Source organism: Mus caroli, unplaced genomic scaffold (assembly GCF_978045245.1).
Source record: "Mus caroli unplaced genomic scaffold, Mus_caroli_1 scaffold_6, whole genome shotgun sequence".
NCBI lineage: Eukaryota > Metazoa > Chordata > Mammalia > Rodentia > Muridae > Mus > Mus caroli.
The window spans coordinates 119,367,770-119,387,462 of NW_028227261.1; the positions used below are offsets into that span (position 1 = coordinate 119,367,770).

At 45.0% G+C, this 19,693-nt stretch overlaps 1 protein-coding gene across 3 annotated transcripts in view; it reads left to right on the top strand.

Moving 5' to 3' along the window:
* Positions 1 to 19,693, top strand: part of Mob3b (MOB kinase activator 3B) — a 195,081-nt gene that overhangs the window by 56,497 nt on the left and 118,891 nt on the right. For 2 of the 3 annotated variants that reach the window (XM_021159739.3, XM_021159740.3), the window contains exon 2: positions 17,127 to 17,746. In XM_021159739.3, the coding sequence (XP_021015398.1) occupies positions 17,329 to 17,746 (418 nt within the window). In that variant the 5' untranslated portion in view covers positions 17,127 to 17,328. Of the gene's footprint in view, positions 1 to 4,349; positions 4,446 to 17,126; positions 17,747 to 19,693 lie in introns of those variants that run through there. The other variant, XM_029476413.2, reaches the window with a different exon arrangement.

Below are 19,693 nucleotides of genomic sequence, written 5' to 3' on the forward strand. Positions count from 1 at the left end.
TGTGCTCCCGCCCTCGTGGGCCACTGGTTGGCTGTTTGGTGGCTGAAGGGAGGGGCCGGCCAGTTAGGCCTAATAGGAAAACTGCTGTTCCTCCCAGTTGGGGAACAAGGAGGCTCACCCGCTTCTGCAATCACTGAGGGTTGCTGAGAGCATATGGTTGTGTCAGACCAGCTGCGGCCCTTCACCTACCATCTTGACTGAGCAACACTGAAATCCTGGAGTTATGTATAATCGCCCAGAGCTATATGAGAAAGAGAAAAGGAAATCCTACGCTGTCTGCCTTTTAGGCGCACCCCCACACACCCCCACCACCCCCCTCCCCACCCCCCCCACCCCCGCGCGCGCACAGTTTAGGAAGTATTACATTAATGACAAAAATTAAACCTGTTCCGCTCTGACGGTGTGCCTGGTGCGTGCAGTTTTTTTGTTGGGATGAGACTATTTGACTCTCATAACACGGAGATGGGTAACTTCGTTATCTCCGTCTCAAAGAGGAGGAAGGTGAAGATTAATTGTGTGATGTAATAAGATCAAGAGCCAGCAGCTGTGGGACTCAAATCCCAGCATGCTGCCCGCAGACACACAAAACAGCATCCAGTCTGTAGGAATCAAGGACCAGTAGATGCAGAGTACACAGGAGGGCTGAGCTGCCCCACCCTCCAGGGGTGGTGTAGCTCACATACCCCAGCGGCAGTACAGAAGCCATACTCCAGTCTCAACCTGGTTCAGATTAAGCCCTCCCACTCTCCAAGGCCTTTGCCTGCTGTTCTTTCTCCTGGAATTTCAGATTCTCAGATATTTCTCTCCTGCCTGCTCTCCTGGGTATCTGTCTGTTGGCCTAGGCCTGGTGTATCAGCCCTCCCCGCTCCCCCCAACTCCGAGTTCTTGCATACTAGAAGTATTCCGGTTAATACATTCAGAGACAAGAGGGGAAGACCTAAGACAAATGCACTTTACACAGGCACCTCAGGTGATCTCGGGGGAGGTGGGGGTTACTTTAAATTCAAGGGAATTGTTCATCAGTAAGACAACTTGTTCAGGGTAAGCCAGGATTGTGTATTTTCAATTCATCAGCCACAGATTCCACCAGAGTCTTTGGTGGGGGGGGGGGGCAAGGAAATGAAAGAGTTTGAGAAAAATGGGAGGCAGGGCTTAGGGGAAGAGCACAGCTCAAGAAGAGAGTCAAAATTCAAAAATGTAAAAATCTCCGGAGGAGCAGGGGTTAAAAATCATCAGTGAAACGATCAGCAGGAACAAAGCCATATCATGAGCCGCCCAGAGAGAAGGAAGGTATGCCCTCGATATCTGTGCAAGAGGCAGGGTGTGGCTGAAGCGGTTGGGATTGGTGGGGACTGGATGGCGAGCTCTGATTATAGCTGGACCTGACTCTGAGGAGTTAGGCAGGAGGAGGGTGACTTGAACTGTTTGGTGTAGAGGAAAGGCAATACCTGGAGTATGGTGGGCAAAGGCCAGCCAAGAACTGTCCCCTCATAGTGACGTGAAGACAAGCCATTTGTAGGAGGCAGAAACTCCCAGCCTTAGAGGCTGGACTCTGTGGGGGCTTGTGGGTTATCGAACTGACAAAGTCAAACCTTCTGGTTCTTGAAGGTCTGCATTGGGAGGGGCTGGGTTCTCTGTGCTTCTTTATATTTTTATATCATGGATGGTCTCTATATGACTTCACTTACGCTATGTTGCTTTAAAGGGCTTAAAGACCACCATAGGTTAAGAAAAAAAATCCATTAAGTCCATAAGTCAATCAATTAGCCAGCCAGCCAATCATGGGCTTTACCTTCTTACCTAAAAGAGAAGTAATGGTCCTCATGACTGCCCCCGCCCCCCTCCGTTAAGTGTTTAAGAGGCTCGCCTGTATAGTGAGAACACTGAAGCAGAGGTTAAGTTCTCAGCCTCAGGTCTGTCATAACTGCTGGCCTTTAAAACTTCACCCTTCTGGGCATTAGGTGTTTGTTTTGGTTTTAAACAAATTAAGAGGTTAGATTGAATTAAATTTTCAAGAGTCCTTCCTGCTGCAAAATCTTATCAGTAACAATTTTACTGTCGGTTTGTGAGAGTGGATGCCAGGATCAGAGCTTGAGAAAAACTAATATCAGGATACTGTTTAGTGTCACAGACATTGTGGGGACAGGGGAGGAAAGCAATAGAATTGATTGTGTTTTATTTCCTTCTTATATTAGGAACTCGAGCTCTCTCCAAGTCTTTAACACCACCACATAAAGCTTGTTGTATATGTTTGTTGTTGTTGTTGGTGTGTGTGTATCTATGTATGGTATGTATGTATGGTATGTATGTATGGTATGTATGTATGGTATGGATTATGGTATGGATGTATGTATGTGTATGTGCATGTGTGTGGTTGGTGTGTATATATGTTGTGTGTGTGTATGTGTATATGAGTGTATGTATGTATGTATTATGTGTGTGTATATACATATATATGTGTGTATATGTTTGAATGTACGTGTGTGTATGTGTGTGTATGTATGTGTATATGTGTGTGTGTGTATGCATGTATATGTGGGTGTGTGATGCATGGGGCTGGGGTGCACCTATGCAGAGAGGCCTGCGGGGCCTAGGACTATCTTGCTCTCACTCTTACCTTGTTACCTTGAGACAGGGCCTCTTTATGAACCTGCAGAAGCTCGCTGTTGCTTGTTTTGATTTCCTTCCACTGAACCCCAGTGATGAGCTGAGTGGCCAGTGTGTGTGACCATATCTGGCCTTCACATGGGTTTGGCCGTCCCAACTCAGATCCTTATGCTTGTACAGCAAGTGCTGTCACCAACAGAGCATCTCCCAACCCTTGTCCCATATTTTTCAAGTCTAAGAGCTGAGTAGTTCAGACTTCTGGCCGAATGTTGCAACATAAAGTATGTCAGCAATATGTCAGCTGTTTACACTGACCTGGTAAACAGCACGTCCAGTAGCCCTGGCGGTCTTTGGAAGAGGTCTCTGTTTTCTGAAAGGATTCATTTGCAGATTGGGAAACGTGATTACAGGAGCATGGTCCTATTGGTGGGAGAAAGAACTGTTTATCTGCCCGGTATTTGGTCAGTGATCACTTAGATAAACAGATCAAGCACGAGGGTTCCAAAGTTCTGTTTGTGCTGTCCTTGTGTGAAGCACTTGGGCTGAAGTCATCTGAGGAGGGAGGGGCCACAGGAAGTGAGGAGCACGGAGGAGCGTAACATCACCAGTGAGCCAGGTGTGACTGGGCCACCAAGGAGCAGGCCAGGTACTGGCAGCACGCGCCCGCCAGCCATCTCTTCTTTATCTGCCGCCTTCCGACTTTCCCAGGGACTGGAGAAGACTGAGGCAGAGCAAAGGAACAGCTTTACCTGGACGGCTGGAAGATTCTCCGGGTCTCTATGGAGAGCGGAGAACAGGGCCCTTCTGGGATGAGGCTGCTTGGTGGAGGCCACCAGCAGCAAGAGCAAGGGGCCTCTGAGACCTGGAGTTGACTCACAAATGAAATGTACTCTGTGCTGGGTGTAGCTGCCCGCCACGCCAGCAGCTGGGAGGATCTGTGAGCCGTGCATCCTGTGACCAGGTCTTCTCTCATCAAAGAAAAGCGGTAGAAAACTGTGCTTCCTAGTGTGCGGGCGGCCTCAGAGCGCCCACAGATGAGTACATCGTGATATAAGGTCCTCCCTGGGTTTTGTCACAAGTCTCTGCTGAAAGTCTCTCCCACACAGCTAACTTTGTGCAGGCAAGGCACTGGGCACAACCTCATACTGAGTCTCCAGCTGGGCCCCAGTAAACATTTGCCATTTCCTTCTACCAGGCTATGAGGAAGTTGGTAAGAAAAGCAGATGTTAAATTGTTTTAAACTACAACAAAAGCAAGACCTTCCCAGCCTTATAAAGACCAAAAAACAACAACAACAACAAAAAAACACCCTCAACTATATCCATTTTCTTTTTTTCTTGTGTCTTTTTTTTTTTTTTTTTTTGAGACAGAGTCTCACTATGTAGCCCAGGCTGACCTTGAACTCTCTATCACCCTGCCTTAGCCACCTCAGTCCTTGGATTACAGGTGTGCCCAACTCACTTGCCCTCACCTTAAATTTCCTAAGGAAATGCCAGCTTACATCAATTTCCAACTTGACACACCCACAAAGCAGGAGCCTCCACTGAGAAACTGCCTACATCAGATTGGTTTGTGGGAACATTTCCTTAACTGCTAATTGCTATGGGCGGTGCCAACCCTGGGCCTGTGGTCCTCTGTGGCCAGAGAATCAAATTAGAGGCAGAAGTCAGTGGAAAACACACCCCTAGGTCTGCGGTTGATAGGCCTGTGAGCTCAAATCCCAAATGTACCTATATTTCTCCATGCAGGGGTAGAGAAGGTGATCTCTTCCATTCAAGGGTTGAAGAATTGGGCAGCAGGAAATAGCTGAAGGCTGACACTTCTCAAGAGGAAGAGAAGTAAGTCAACTGAACATGCCCAGTTTATTATTCTCATAGTTAGCAACTAAACAACGTCTTCTTCCCGGGAGACAACACTAGGACAGAGATGGGCTCTTGGTGGGCTTAGGGGAAAATCGTCATAAAACTTCAAGTGAGCAAAGGACGCCTTACAACACAGCCTATGATTTTGTGCACTTGAGGCTGAGATGCTGAAGTCTTCCTGGGGAGAAGTCAAAGAAGAGAGCAGATGATGTCTGGGGCTCCTACATGTCTCAGAGCCTGAAGCCTGGTAATGCGAGACATCTAGGTCAATCCATGTAATACTCGTCTCTTGTCCATCTTTATTTACATTGCGTCCTTTGTCCCCCAAACACACTGCGATGCCAGTGTTGGTGCCTCGTGTAACCAATTCACTTTAGGGAGTAACTTGTCCCCAGACTAAGCGTGAACGCAAGCCCACATCTTCGTGACTCCAGGGTTGGCCTCCCTGCCCCCACCCCAGCCTTTGTGGTTGTCCCAGGGCTGGCAGTTACAACGCTGGGCTCAGTTTTCCTCCAGACTTCTTGTTTTACTTGTCGTGGTCGTGTTCAGGAGGCTAGAGCAGATGGCACATTAATTATTAGTCTCCTCTTCATTCAGGCTTGTCTGCTTCCTGCCTGTTGACATCTAAGAGACTTCAGTGCTGGCCAACCTGTCCTCTCCTATTTCTTTCTAAGGCTGCGGCCTTCTTTCTCCAGCAGAGACTCTTTTCTGATAGCAGGGAACCTTTGTAAATAGTGTAGGGACTCAGTTGTTTCTTCTAGAACCGGAGATTACAGCTGGCTCGTGCTTACTGGGTATGTGCAGTGTAGATAATCTTAACATTCTGTGTGTAAAAAGATTGAAATCAGAAAAGTGTTTTGAAGGATCGGTGGGAGGACGGGAGAAATATCATGTGCCCTGCTCTGCCCAAGTTCATGAAATAAGCCATGTGCACTAGATCTTGTTACAGACAAAAAGTACCGAAACGCCCTCCCAACAATAACATAAACTTGTCTTTTTTACACTTATGTGCCTATGTGAGTTTATGTACACCACCAGTACCCCAGTAGGCCAGAGAGTGTCAGATTCCCCCAGCACTGAGTTACAGGGAGTTGAGAGCTACCACCTACTTAGGGTGTTAGCAATTGAACCCACGGCGTCTCCAAGAGCAGTGTGTGTTCTTAACTCCTGAACCACATTTCCAGCCCCATAAATGTGTTTTAAATGTCAGAGAATATTAAGGTTATATTGCTGAAATTAATATTATTCTTTGACTTGATCATTAAAAGCACACCCAAATCAAGTGAGAAGGAAGCATTTTGCTTTCTTTTTTATCCTTTCCAGGTCCCTGTTGCCTCCCTGCCCATCTCCCACCCTGTTCATGGAACTGCATGGCACCAAAGCATCTTCTGTGACTTCTATAACCCTCCGGTGTTAGATCTAAAGTTGTATCTCCCGCTAATACGCCATTGTGCCTGCCATAAACTTCTCCATTGATTTAAGTTCCATGGATAGTCGCTTATAATGTTTACAACACCTTGAAGAATAACCATCTTTATCTTTAAAGAAGGCAAAATGGAGGCTTGTAAAAGATGCCTTGTCTAAAGATGTAGACTCAGGACCAATCATCTTGAGGACTGCCACTCCTTCTGCACATCACAGGACAACATATGTTGTCCAATGCTCCACTGTTTCTCTCCTTCCATGACCCTAGCAGTGTAAGCTTCTCCTGGTCTGTTTTTGAAACATTCATCAGTCTTGTTGAGCAAAGACAGGTGGCTTCTTGTTTGCTGCTGCTGCTTCTTCTTCTTTTTTTTTTTTTTTTTTTTTTTTGGTTTTTTGAGACAGGGTTTCTCTGTCTAGCCCTGGCTGTCCTGGAACTCACTTTGTAGACCAGGCTGGTCTGGAACTCAGAAATCCGCCTGCCTCTGCCTCTCAAGTGCTGGGCTTAAAGGCATGGACCACCACGCCCGGCCCGTTTGTTTCTTTTTAAGATGGTGTTTTAGTAGGTGGTCCTGGCTGGCCTGGGACTTTCTATGTAGAACAGACTGTACTCACCGAGATCTGTCTGTCTCTCCTCCCAAGGGCTGGAATGAAAGGTGTGTCATTGCACCTGCCTTGTGCAACAAGCTTGCATATTATGTCTTTTTGTTTTCTTAAGTATAAAACAAGACTAATAATTTCTTAAGTATATTTTAAAAAGGACATATGTATAGGATTGTGACAATTAAAATAACCAGAAGGTCCTCAATCAATGGTGCCTGAGCCTGCTACTTACTGTTATGTAATTTGGTGGAAAAGAATTTTCAGAATCCTAAGATAAACTTTTGGGCCTGTTTGATTCCTTAGGAATCATACTTTGTATTTAAATGTGCATCATGATATGAATTAAATGATGTCAAGATACTAGTAACCATATTTTAAAAGTTCCTACTATGTGTTAACCCTTTTGACACATTGGCACTTCACTGTCATCTACAATGTCAGGCTGCTACTCCTGTACTGGAATGCATGTGTCACATGAACCACTGGTTGGACCCACATGAGCACATCTTCTTGATGTCTCCCAGCAACCTACAGAAGCCACGGCCTTGACTGCCTGGCAGCTTTGCCTGAGGATGTTCTGTCTTAACCCGGCCCTGCCCCTCTGAGCTGAACACTGTGCTCTTTTGAAATCAAGAACTGCATTTTCCAGTTTCCAGCCATTTTAGCTTCTCTGCTCCCCTTCAAAGATCTCTTGCAGAGGTTCCAGATGTCGCACATCAGCTCCCCTCAAGCCAGGAATAAAACTTTTCCAGCCTCGGAGACTCAAATTCACTTAGAATGACTAAGGGTAAATATGTCTGCTGACAGTTATGGGAACTGACTTCCTTAAGTTTGAACATTTTTGCTTTAAAGTTAATACTTCTCCAGGAAATGGTTGTCATTCCCTGTTTCAAAGTCCAAGAGAGAAACGATAGTCGACAGTGAACTCCATCATGTTATCTGTAGGAGGTTCTGGGTACTCACACTGCCTGCTATATACCTATAACTTCAAATGTACAAGTGCTCACATACATTTACCTACCTTAATTTTTTACTTCAGCCATTGTATTACCTCTATCTTTCATGCCTTTATCTCCCGTTCTCATCTACCTTGCCTAACACAGATACTGTATTTTAAAAACATTTTTGTAAGTATTTTCCTGAGAATTGAAAGATATGGAAATAATGCATCAGGTTTTTATAAACTTGAAACTTTTGTCTTTTTCCCCTTTCCTTAAAATGTCAATAAACCTATCAGGATGGAAGAGATGGCTCAGCAGTTCAGGGCACTAGCTGCTCTTTCAGAGGTCCTGAGTTTAATCCCCAGCACCATGTGTTGGCTCAAAACCATCTATAATGACTTGTGGTATGCAGACAAATACAGAGACCAAAAAAACCCATACACATTAATTAAATGTAAAGAAAAACCTATCTGTGCTGGACATAGAGGTGCAGGCCTTTTATCCCAGCACTTGGGAAAAAGAGGCAGGTGCATCTCTGAGATAAGAGGCCAGAACTACATAGTGAGACCCTGTCTCAAAACAAACAAACAAAAAACCCATCAAAACAAAAAACCAACATCAACAATAAAAATATATAAATAAAACAAACAAACAAACAGAGTATCTTTTACAAAATCCAGTTGGCCAGCTGAGCTTCCGCAGTGATTTTCCTCAGGTGCTTATTCTTAAAAGTGGATAGGCTGGATCAAGCCTATCTGAGGTTGGGCCAAAGGTTCTGCATCTGCCTCGTTCCTGGGGATCCCCACGACCCCACCCTGGCATCCACAAGGCCTTTATTTAAGAACCCATTGTAGATAAGTGTCTGCCTTGGGTCTGTGGACTATGACCTGCTCCCCTTGCATCCCATCCTTACTCTGTCTCAGCACTGAGCAGTGCTGTTTGTGAGTCTGGGAATATGAATCATTTGAGTCATTACGGGTTGTATAGGAGCTGCCTGCTCTGCACTGATCGCTCCTGTGGCTGCTGTTGCTGCAGCATCGAGGGTGGCATGTGATGCTTTCATTTTTGAGATACTCATACTTTACTGCTAGAGTATCTGTCCTGGTGTCTAAATAAACAAACATGTAACACCAAGGAGTAAGAATTAAGAATGGCCAGTGAAGAGCTACGGACGATGGGCAGGGAGGGTCAGAGGGCACGCTTACATAAGGCTGTTCTTGCTGATTTAATCTGTGTTGAGAAATGCTGACTTCTGAAATCGTGCATGTCTTTGAAGACAATAGCGAGACAGCAGTGTTATTCTCACCTAATCTAACAAAACTCATGGACGAAGCAGCTCTGAGTTGAGAGGGTATGTTGGGGGGTGGAGGTAGGAAAGCTACTTCTCCAGTTTGCTGGTGCTGTGGGGTGGGGTGCAGGACTGCAGGATGCATAAAGGTTGATAGAATGGAATCAGTGAGCACATCCTATAGAGAAGCCAACGAACATCAGACGGTGTTAATTTTGTAAGTGCACAAGGCTGGGACATGGCTCAGGAAGTTAAGAGTACTTGCCATGCAAGTATGAGGACCTGAGTTCAAATCCCCAGAACCCCTTGTGGTGGTCTAAACAAAAATGGCCTCCATAGGCTCATATGTTTGAATTGTTGGTATACTTGATCCCTGGTTTGGAGGACTGTTTGGGAAGGATCAGAAGGTGTAGCCTTCTTGGAGGAAGGGTGTCACTGACAGTAAGCTTTGAAGTTTCAAAAGACTTCTGCCCCCTCCCCTGCCCCCAGACTTCTGCCACCCCCCTCTCTACATGGACTTTTGGCATCCCCCTGCCACCCCCCCCCCACCCCCGCCACCTTGTTGTGATGTGTCTCAGGATATGAGCTCTCAGCTACGGCTCCAGCACCATGCCTGCCTGCCTGCAACCTGCTATAGACCCTCTGAGACTAAACACATTCTTTTACATCATGGTATCTTATCACAGAAATAGAAAAACAATTAAGACGCCCAAATCAAGAATAGATTTGGTTGTATGGGAAGTGGAAACAGAAGGTCTCTAAGATTTGCTGGTTGACAACTTCCTTCCAGGTTCAGGGACATAGTCTGTCAAATAAGAAGGACCATGACAAAGCAGAACATTAGATATCCTACTCAGGTCTCCAAGCACATAGGCACACATAGGTACACACACACACACACACACACACACACACACACACGAATGCACTGCACGCACGTGCCACCTTTTAAAACCTAATTGGACCATGACAAAGCAGAACATTAGATATCCTACTCAGGTCTCCAAGCACATAGGCACACATAGGTATACACACACACACACATACACACACACACGAATGCACTGCACGCACGTGCCACCTTTTAAAACCTAATTGGACCATGACAAAGCAGAACATTAGATATCCTACTCAGGTCTCCAAGCACATAGGCACACATAGGTATACACACACACACACACACACACACACACACACACACACACGAATGCACTGCACGCACGTGCCACCTTTTAAAACCTAATTTACGCCGTTGGCGCACGCCTTTAATCCCAGCACTTGGGAGGCAGAGGCAGGAGGATTTCTGAGTTCGAGGCCAGCCTGGTCTACAGAGCAAGTTCCAGGACAGCCAGGACTACACAGAGAAACCCTGTCTCGAAAAACCAAAAAAAAAAAAAAAAACCTAATTTACTCAGTACTGACAGTGTAAGAGGAAAACTTCTGTAATCTATTCCAGCCAAAGTGAGAAAGATATGCTGGTATGAAGATACCAGACTTGTTCTTCAATTCTGAGACTGAATTTTTAGATAGCATCGAGGAAGGGATGAGCCTATTAGAAAGGTAAGTGGACAGGTGTCTTGTCCCTGCAGGAAACTGGCGTGCCGATACAGGACATCCCTAAGTAACTGGTCTATTCACATTCAGTCACGGGCTGTGAGCATACCAAGGCTGAGGCTGAATCCCCAGATGACTCAAATTAGAAGCTGCCATTGGGTATAACTTTGTGGTTCTTGTTTAGTGCAAAATATTCTTCATTCATGTCCTTTATTTGTGCGTTCAACAAATCTTCAGTGAGGTCAGCTCTGTGCCCAATGCCATTCCAGCTTCTCAGATGCCCGCCAAGACAATGACCTCCTCTGTGTCTGGGGTGCTTGGAGGCATTTTTCTTGTGGCTTTTCTGTAGTGAATGGTCCTGCCCAGAGGCATCCTCTGCTACCACACACTTCTGATTGTTAACATTAATCAGCCTTGTACCTCTCTGCCTGTTGCTGTCACCCTTCTGCCTCACCGAGTCGGCCTCTAAGACATGCTGGCTGCCAGAGAAGATGCATTTCTCAGGAGTCAGTGGGAGAGTTGTTTCATTTCTTCCTTTATCCCTGGCAAGGGCTCTGATTTTTCAACTAATGAGGCAGAAGACATCAATAGGAAAAGAAAAATACAAAGTTGCTTTGCCAGGGTTGCTTAGCGACTTTGTCAACATTGCCTCACAGCCCAGCAGAGTTCTCTTAGCGTAGTTTCACCATGCGTTTGTTTTATTGCTAAAGTTGATCTATTAAGCAGAAAATATGGAGCACACGTGGAGCTGCTGTCAGTTTTCTGCTGTTTATTTTGAATTCCATTTTTCTCTTTCCAAAGACCTGGGTGCTTTTTTTCCTTCCTAACTCAGGCGACACAGAAGGAATGACATCTGTGTCCACGTTAGTAAGTTAGGCTTTGGGGTAGGAGGAGCAAAAGTTCAGACTAAACACCCAATTGTGAGGTCTTCATAGACAGAGGCCAAATATTAATTAATTATGCATCCTAGACCTATTAATATTCAAACAAGCCTTAGTAAATGCTTTTGTTTGTAATTAAATGAGCAACTGGTTTCAATTATTTATTGAGAATCAGAATTATAACGGGTGCTATTCTTGACAGAATTGTCTTAGCATTTCTATCCAGAGTCCAAAAGTTATGACTTGTTCTTTTCTTTCTGGACACCAAACAATAACTACTATGTCATTATTAGCCCAAGAAACTCCTGGCATGTGGTTTCAGTGGCAATAGCCACTCTTCATGTGACATCACACCATGGTTTTTCCCAGAGGCCTACTGTAGGTAATCTGCTATCCAGATCTATTCAGATCAGAACTCCCCTCAACCCACCCTACACCCCCCTCCAAACCCCTACCCCCACATCACCACCTGGCAAACAGCAACTCAAGCAAAGCAGTTGAGTTGAAAACAGTTGGGCTCTTCTCATCTTCTTCGCCGACACACACACATTCACAACTTCAGACTCCATTTACGAAGCAAACTGTCGACAAATCCACAAGAACAAGTGGATGTCGTCAACGCTTTAGTTGGCCAGTCAGGCATCCCTTCTACCTACGGCTTCAGGTGTTTTCCTCTGAGGTGTGGATAAAGTACAGATTTAGATATCCTATATCTGGGGTAAAGATTGAGTCTTCACATTTGATGCACCATATCACCTGTGTCTACAGATCAGTAGATTTGACATCATTTGGAGCTTGTCTGAAGTGTAGACTTGAAGCTGCTACCTGTATTTAAACATAACCTCAGGTCTCAGTGTTAACGTGTGATAAGGCTATTATGCAAATGTTGTCTGCTTTTTATAACAGTACTAGAGATTGGACCCAGGGCTTTACACATGCTGGGAAAGCACCGGGCTATTGAGTTACATATCCAGCCTTTTATTTGATTAAAAAAAAAAAAATTGAGACAAGTACTTGTTAAGTTATGCGTGCTGGTTTTTGGTCCTTGGGCTCAAATTCCCAGGTATCTGATCAGAGGCCTGGCTAGCTGCAACTGTTGAAGTGGATGAAAGAATACACTATGGGCAGGATCTCAGTGTAGATAGGGGTTGGGAAGGAAGGCCATATGCATCCACCACGTGCATTTTTATTAAAAACCCTTTTAGGTCTCTACACCAACATAGCTCTGACACCAGGAAAAATACCCAGAAGGAACATTTAGTATTCAGAGGTGTGATGGCTCTTTTCCTCATCCTTCCTAATTGCCCGGTCTTTATCTATAGGCAACTCGCCTGGCCAACAATCACACTCCTGAGAGTTACTTCACTGTAGATGAGAAGCCATACCAGCAGAGACATTGTCCCATGTCTGAACACGTCATGCCAGGACACCAGTACTCCTGTCAGATGAAACTAATAATACCACATGCTCTGGACTCCCTTTTGATCCTTGATGGGAGCTGCTTGAAATAGGTCCAAAGATGTCTATGGGATTGTAAAATAGCTGCAGTAAAAGACATCATATATGTCTCAGGGATGGAGAACTATGGATTCAAGTCATCATCTCCCAACTGTCTAACTTCTGGCAAATTGTCTAACCCAGCTAGCACTCGGGGTCTTTGCAACTAACAGGCTCATAACCCCACAAAAGATGGGCTAAGGACTAAAGAAGGAAGGAGGGAAGAAGTGCTAGGGAGGGATAGTGGTATTTCATCACGAGTGGCAGATTCAATACCTCACTTGAGAAGTAAGCACTATGTAGGGCCTCTCATGAACTTGGCCACACCCAGACTCTTAAGTCCATGGTTGGGTTCTAAGCTAAGGGTTTCATGCTCACTTAAGAGAGTCCTCTTATCCAGTGGTCCATTTCCCCAGCCCCAAGACTAATTTTAAGCCTGATTAAGGTTTGGGATAAATATCCTTCCAGTTAAAGAGACTGAAATCTTGAAATATGTTATTTAAGTAAAGTATCACTGGAATAAAGAAAAAAAATCCCCCAAATTCTAGCAAGGTTTGGTTATTTTTTTGACATGTTTGTGCCAATCATTTGAAACTTTAAGGGATTTGATTAGAAAGTCATGATTCTTGGGGTATGCAGCTGGGATGTCAGACAGATCTGTTGATGGTGTCCATGAGAGCCTGGCACATTCTGTCTGTAAGAGTGGACACTATAGACCCCAGAAGCAGCAGTCAGAGGCACTGAGGGTCATGGAACTGGGGAAAGAGGATGGCTCTAAAGGCCATGAGAGCTGATGGGACCCTTGTTATCAGAACAGAAGCAACCAGTCTTCTTTGCTAAAGGGAGGGAGCCTGTGTTACTACTGTGCTGCACAGAGCGACTGTTGCTAATGAGTGAGGAAGAAGAAGTCTCATTCCCGACTCCCCATTCCCTGTCTTCCCAACTTCTCACTCATGCATTTACTTTGGAAATAACCTTTTAAAGCTTCAGGCTCTTATCATGAAAACCAAGTCTTCAAGGAGTCTGCCTTCCACCCTCTTCCCTCCTTCTTTCCTTCTCTCCTTTCCTCTCTCTCTCCCTCCCCCTCCTCTTTTTCTGTGCACTGGGGTTGAACCTACAGTCCCATGCATTCTAAGCAAGTTTTCCACAATTGAGCTTATAGCCCAGCACCAAGAAGGTTTTCATTTGAAAGGAGAGTGCACATGTCCACACCCTAGTGAGTGAGACTCTGGTGTTGATATCCACGTAGCTGATGGTTCAGAGAACCCTGGAGTATGACTTCATAAAAGGTCTCAGGCAGGCTGTCAAGTGGCCTTTTCTTTTTTTCTTCTTCTTCTTTTTTTTTTATTACGTATTTTCCTCAATTACATTTCCAATGCTAGCCCAAAAGTCCCCCATGCCCTCCCCCCCCCCACTCCCCTACCCACCCATTCCCACTTTTTGGCCCTGGCATTCCCCTGTACTGAGGCATATAAAGTTTGCTAGACCAAGGGGCCTCTCTTTCCAGTGATGACCTACTAGGCCATCTTTTGATACATATGCAGCTAGAGTCAAGAGCTCCGGGGTACTGGTTAGTTCATAATGTTGTTCCACCTATAGTGTTGCAGATCCCTTTAGCTCCTTGGGTACTTTCTCTAGCTCCTCCATTGGGGGCCCTGTGATCCATCCAATAGCTGACTGTGAGCATCCACTTATGTGTTTGCTAGGCCCCGGCCTAGTCTCACAAGAGACAGCTATATCAGGATCCTTTCAGCAAACACTTGCTAGTGTATGCAATGGTGTCATCGTTTGGAGGCTAATTATGGGATGGATCCCTGGATATGGCAGTCTCTAGATGGTCCATTCTTTTGTCTCAGCTCCAAACTTTGTCTCTGTAACTCCTTCCATGGGTGATTGTTTCCAATTCTAAGAAGGGGCAAAGTGTCCACACTTAGGTCTTCGTTCTTCTTCAGTTTCATGTGTTTTGCAAATTGTCTCTTATATCTCGGGTATACTAAGTTTCTGGGCTAATATCCACTTATCAGCTAGTACATATCATTTGAGTTCTTTTGTGATTGTGTTACCTCACTCAGGATGATGCCCTCCAGGTCCAACCATTTGCCTAGGAATTTCATAAATTCATTCCTTTTAATAGCTGAGTAGTACTCCATTATGTAAATGTACCACATTTTTTTGTATCCATTCCTCTGTTGAGGGGCATCTGGGTTCTTTCCAGCTTCTGGCTATTATAAATAAGGCTGCTATGAACATAGTGGAGCATGTGTCCTTCTTACTGGTTGGGACATCTTCTGGATATATGCCCAGGAGAGGTATTGTGGGATCCTCCAGTAGTACTATGTCCAATTTTCTGAGGAACCGCCAGACTGATTTCCAGAGTGGTTGTACAAGCTTGCAATCCAAGTGGCCTTTTCTACACTGATCTTTTTGTGGGAGCAGGGAGTGTATGTTTAATGCCACATGAGAAGGAGGAAAGAGATACTTCCCAACATTCCAGGGGAAAGCTTTTGGGAACAGGAATAGAGATGGGGGTGAGAACCCCGGGCAGTGGGAGGGGCAGGAAGAGGCACGAGGTAGCAGAACCATGGCTGTGTCAAGCAAAGGGCAAAGTCTGTAGAGGGAATCAGGTGTCTCAGGAAAAACGAACAGAAGCTAATTCTGTCTGGAAATGCCATGATGAAATCTGATACTGTGCATGCTAGTTTAAATTTTTTGAAAAGGTATATTTGGGAACATATTCCAGTGTTAATGACTTAACCAAGCCATGTTCACCATGTGGGGGTGGCAGAACCCCTTCTGGGTGGAAATCAAGGAGTCCAGAGACTCATACTCCAACCCTCTGTCACAGGTCCTGAGGAGGCTGTTCTGAGGCTGGCCTTGGCTCTGGGCTCACTCGGCTCTGGTTTGGCCTGAGTGGACTTGCTACCACCTCCCTGTTTCAAGGCCACAGGATGGCCTTCACCTCAACCCACTCTTTCTTGGCAGCTTTTGGGATATATATATATATATATATATATATATATATATATATATATATATGGACAGAGCTCTGGGTAGGGAGATTCACGAACCATTGAGAAGAGAGGATGAAAGATGTCATTGTTCAGAGTTTAAGGCCATGTGCAAAGTGCCTTTACAAGGAGTTAGCAAACCAAATTTGATGCCAACTGTGCCTCTTGCTAGCCACAGGATGCTATTAAGCCAGTAATCCTATCACCTAGAGAGAGATCCAGGAAGAATGATACCTGCTGTGTTTACTCTACTTTCTGTGAATCTGTAAATCTTGCCAGAGGTTTGAGAGAGTCAGATGAAACAATGGAGGATATTAGGATTTCAAAGCCGTCCTGTATAGTGTGGCCGTCACCAGACATGCTTGGCTAAATATATTCAAGTCCATTTAAATTAAATTAAAAATAAAAACACAAAAAACACAGTTTCTTAGTCACATTGTCTGCATCTGAGTACCCAGCAGCAACTGCGGCCAGTGATGGCATTGTTGTAGCACAAGTCCCTCTACCATGGACACCGTCAGAGCAAGTTCTGTTGAACAACTCGGTTCCAAAGAGGTCCAGGGAGTGATATGAGGATTATAAAGGGTGGAGCATCCTAGAGGTAACAACTGCTATCATAGTTAGGGCTCCTCAAAAAAGGATCAACGAACTTAAAACCAGCAGAGTTAAAATCAAGGATTATTTGGCCAGTCCTGGAAGAACAAATGTATCCCAAAGGTGAGAAATGTAGCTAAGCTTTGGGAGTGTTAGGATCATTTCCTCCTAGACTGTCTGGATCTAAGGGAGTCACTTTCCTTTCTTACTGATTTCTAGGCATCTTGGGCCTGTGTTGATTCTCTGTTTGAACAGTTACTGCGGCAACTACCCCTTCCCCCTACTTCTCTTCCTTTTCCTCGCCTGTTTCTTCTCCTATTCTTCCTCTTTGTCCTCTTCCCCTCTCCTCTTGTTCCCTTCACCTCCACCCCACCTCCTGGCTCTGTAGTCCAGCTCCCTCATCTTCACTCCACATGACCATGAACAGCTTAGGCTGACCACTTTCATCTTACAGATCCAACAGACTCAAACTCCTGCCTGGTTCTCTGTTTGGCCAGCTTGGATTGAGAACTACCTGGTCCCATTGCCCCTATCTGAGGGGACAGAGACAATCTGCGCTTACTCATTAGGAGTAGATATGCAATAGGGTTGAATCACTGACCTCTATGCTACTACCGTAGCACAGGGTCACACAGAGTCGAGCCAGCAAAGAACAAGAGGGTAGCATCTTTTCTTCCTCAGTCATCATTTACGTAATTCACAGTACCAGTGCAGTCCATAGGGCAATAGCTTACCCTCCACATCATATATCGAGTCCCATAAGGACCAAGCATAGCCAGTAATTCAAGGTGGAAATTAAGCCTAAGCCTCTATTAGTTTATAAATGAAATCGGAGCACTCACAAGTTTCCGTTCCTTTTCTGTCTTTAGGAAGGAACATGAGGATCCCTTGGAGCCCATTCAAGAGGACGATGGAAGGAACCATTTAGAGTAAATAGAGTGAAAAGTACAGGCTGCCACACTGGGGCCTGAAGGTTGGCAGTGGAAAAGCCTGCTGGGCTGTGATCTCTCACTCCAAAGTCCCAAGTGCCTTTTTGCTTCCTGCAAAAGGAAGGAAGCCAAGGAGGAGACCATGTCCATTGCCCTGAAGCAAGTGTTCAACAAGGACAAGACCTTCCGGCCCAAGAGGAAGTTTGAACCCGGTACACAGAGATTTGAGCTGCACAAACGGGCTCAGGCGTCCCTCAACTCGGGTGTGGACCTGAGGGCAGCCGTGCAGTTACCCAGTGGGGAGGACCAGAACGACTGGGTGGCTGTGCACGTGGTGGACTTCTTCAATCGCATTAACCTCATCTACGGCACCATCTGTGAGTTCTGCACTGAGCGGACCTGCCCTGTGATGTCAGGGGGCCCCAAATATGAGTACCGGTGGCAGGATGACCTCAAGTATAAGAAACCAACTGCACTGCCCGCTCCCCAGTACATGAATCTGCTTATGGATTGGATTGAAGTCCAGATAAACAATGAGGACATATTTCCAACATGTGTTGGTAAGTGCACGACAGGCTTAGAGATTTGATCTTGTATCTTTTGATTTAAAAAGTTGTTTTGTCCCCTTCCTCCCTGAGCTGAGAAAGTTTGCATAGTGTGAGTCTTACACCATCTTTGAATACTAGATAGCACACATTAGGGCTTCCCTAATCTCTGTCAGCTATATATCTGAAAAAGAAAAAAAAAACTCTGATTGAAATGGTCGGAGGTCATTTCTGGTCTATCTGTGGTTTTGTGGACTGGTAGAGTACACATACCCTGCACTTGGGAGAATTGGGAAGATCGTGATTAGGATCTTCTTGGCTTTCTTAGGGCTAGATTCCAAATCCACACAGCCTGGTGAGCTTTTTAATGTTTGGCAAATTGACATGTAAGGTTGCATTGATTGTGATTCTTGTTGGTATTATTAACCTTTCAAGATTATAATCACAGCACAGGAATCCCTAGATTATTTGGAGCACAAGCACATAGGAGTTCATATCCTGAGGTACTAAGGATCCTGGTATTTGCCTCTCTTTCAGTCACAGGCTATTGCAGTTGGTGGCTATACTGTTGACCCTGGTAACTGCTAGATCAATTAGCAGAACATTAGAAATACAAATTTTGGCTTGTTTTGTGCTATTAGCCATAAAACATAAGGAAGGGTTCAGACTCAGCCTTTCCTGTCTCTTTGAATTGCTAGCTATTGAATTCCCATGTACAAACAGGCAGGTTATGGAATTCGTTGCTTCTTTATATCTGAAGCTAAGTAGGAATGAAAGGGCTCTTGTCTCCATTGCTGTGTCTCCAGTGTTTATCCCCGGAACCTTCATGGGTACTCAGAACCATTTCTGATGAGGGAATACTGTGCTTTTGGGATAAACTAAACATGTGAGTGCACATGACTGCACATGAGTGCACATGAATGCACAGGGGAAGCACATGATGGAGCTTGTTGAAATCACTGTAGGTGGAGAGGTGTTCTCATGTGGAGAAGGGATGTGTGGAAGTAATCAGGCTTATACTAGATAAACACACTCGAGTGAACTGGTGCAACATGGCGCATCTTGAAGTATGCAGGACATAAACCAGTTTGTCAGGATACTGATACTGGCTTTGCCTTAACTTGTCTAGCCCCCTCATGCTTCCCTCTCCTGTGCCTTGTTACCAGGTGAAGTGCGAAGAATTGCCTGGGAGTTTCCCAGCAACTCCCACAGGCAGGCGTTCTGCATCTCCAGAGTGGGAAACCTTTGATTCTTATCTTCCTGCCCTTCTCATATCACTCTTATTGGCTGCTTGTGATGGGAGGAATTTTTTTTCCCCAGAAATCTTATAAGCAACTGTCAATATCATGTGCAGAACCTACAATAACACAGTGATATGACCTCATCCTTCTGGTATTGGCTCCTGGATGCTTTGAACTCTGGGCACTCCTGCCCACTGGCAGTTGCTGTTCCCATGTTGAGCTGCTATCTCAGTACAGCAGCCTTGCATGACCTGAGAGGCAAGGAGGCAACTTCTAGACATCTGTCTGGGGTTACTAAGCATCATGGGTGATTTTACACTTTGTTCTAGGAAGAAGCAGATGTCTTCATATTCCCCATAGGAAAAAAATTGCTTTTATTTCCTAGGTTTTTTTTTTTTTTTAATCATTCTGCATAGAAACTGACTTCTCTGTTTCTTTGCTCCACTGCATTGATGTTTTGAGTAATCTTAATAAGATTTCTCCCTGAGGAAAAAAAAAAATAAGTTTGAGAAATTCTAAGGAAGCTGAATTCTTTCTGCACAGGTTTCTTAGTATGTGCATTTCATGAAATTCCAAGAATGCTTTAAAATGTTTTTTAAATGTATATTTACTTTGTGTGCTGTCTGTATGCGTGTAAGCATGAATTCCAACGTGTGTGTGTGTGTGTGTGTGTGTGTGTGTGTGTGTGTGTGTGTGTGTTGGTCAGACAATTTGGAAGAAC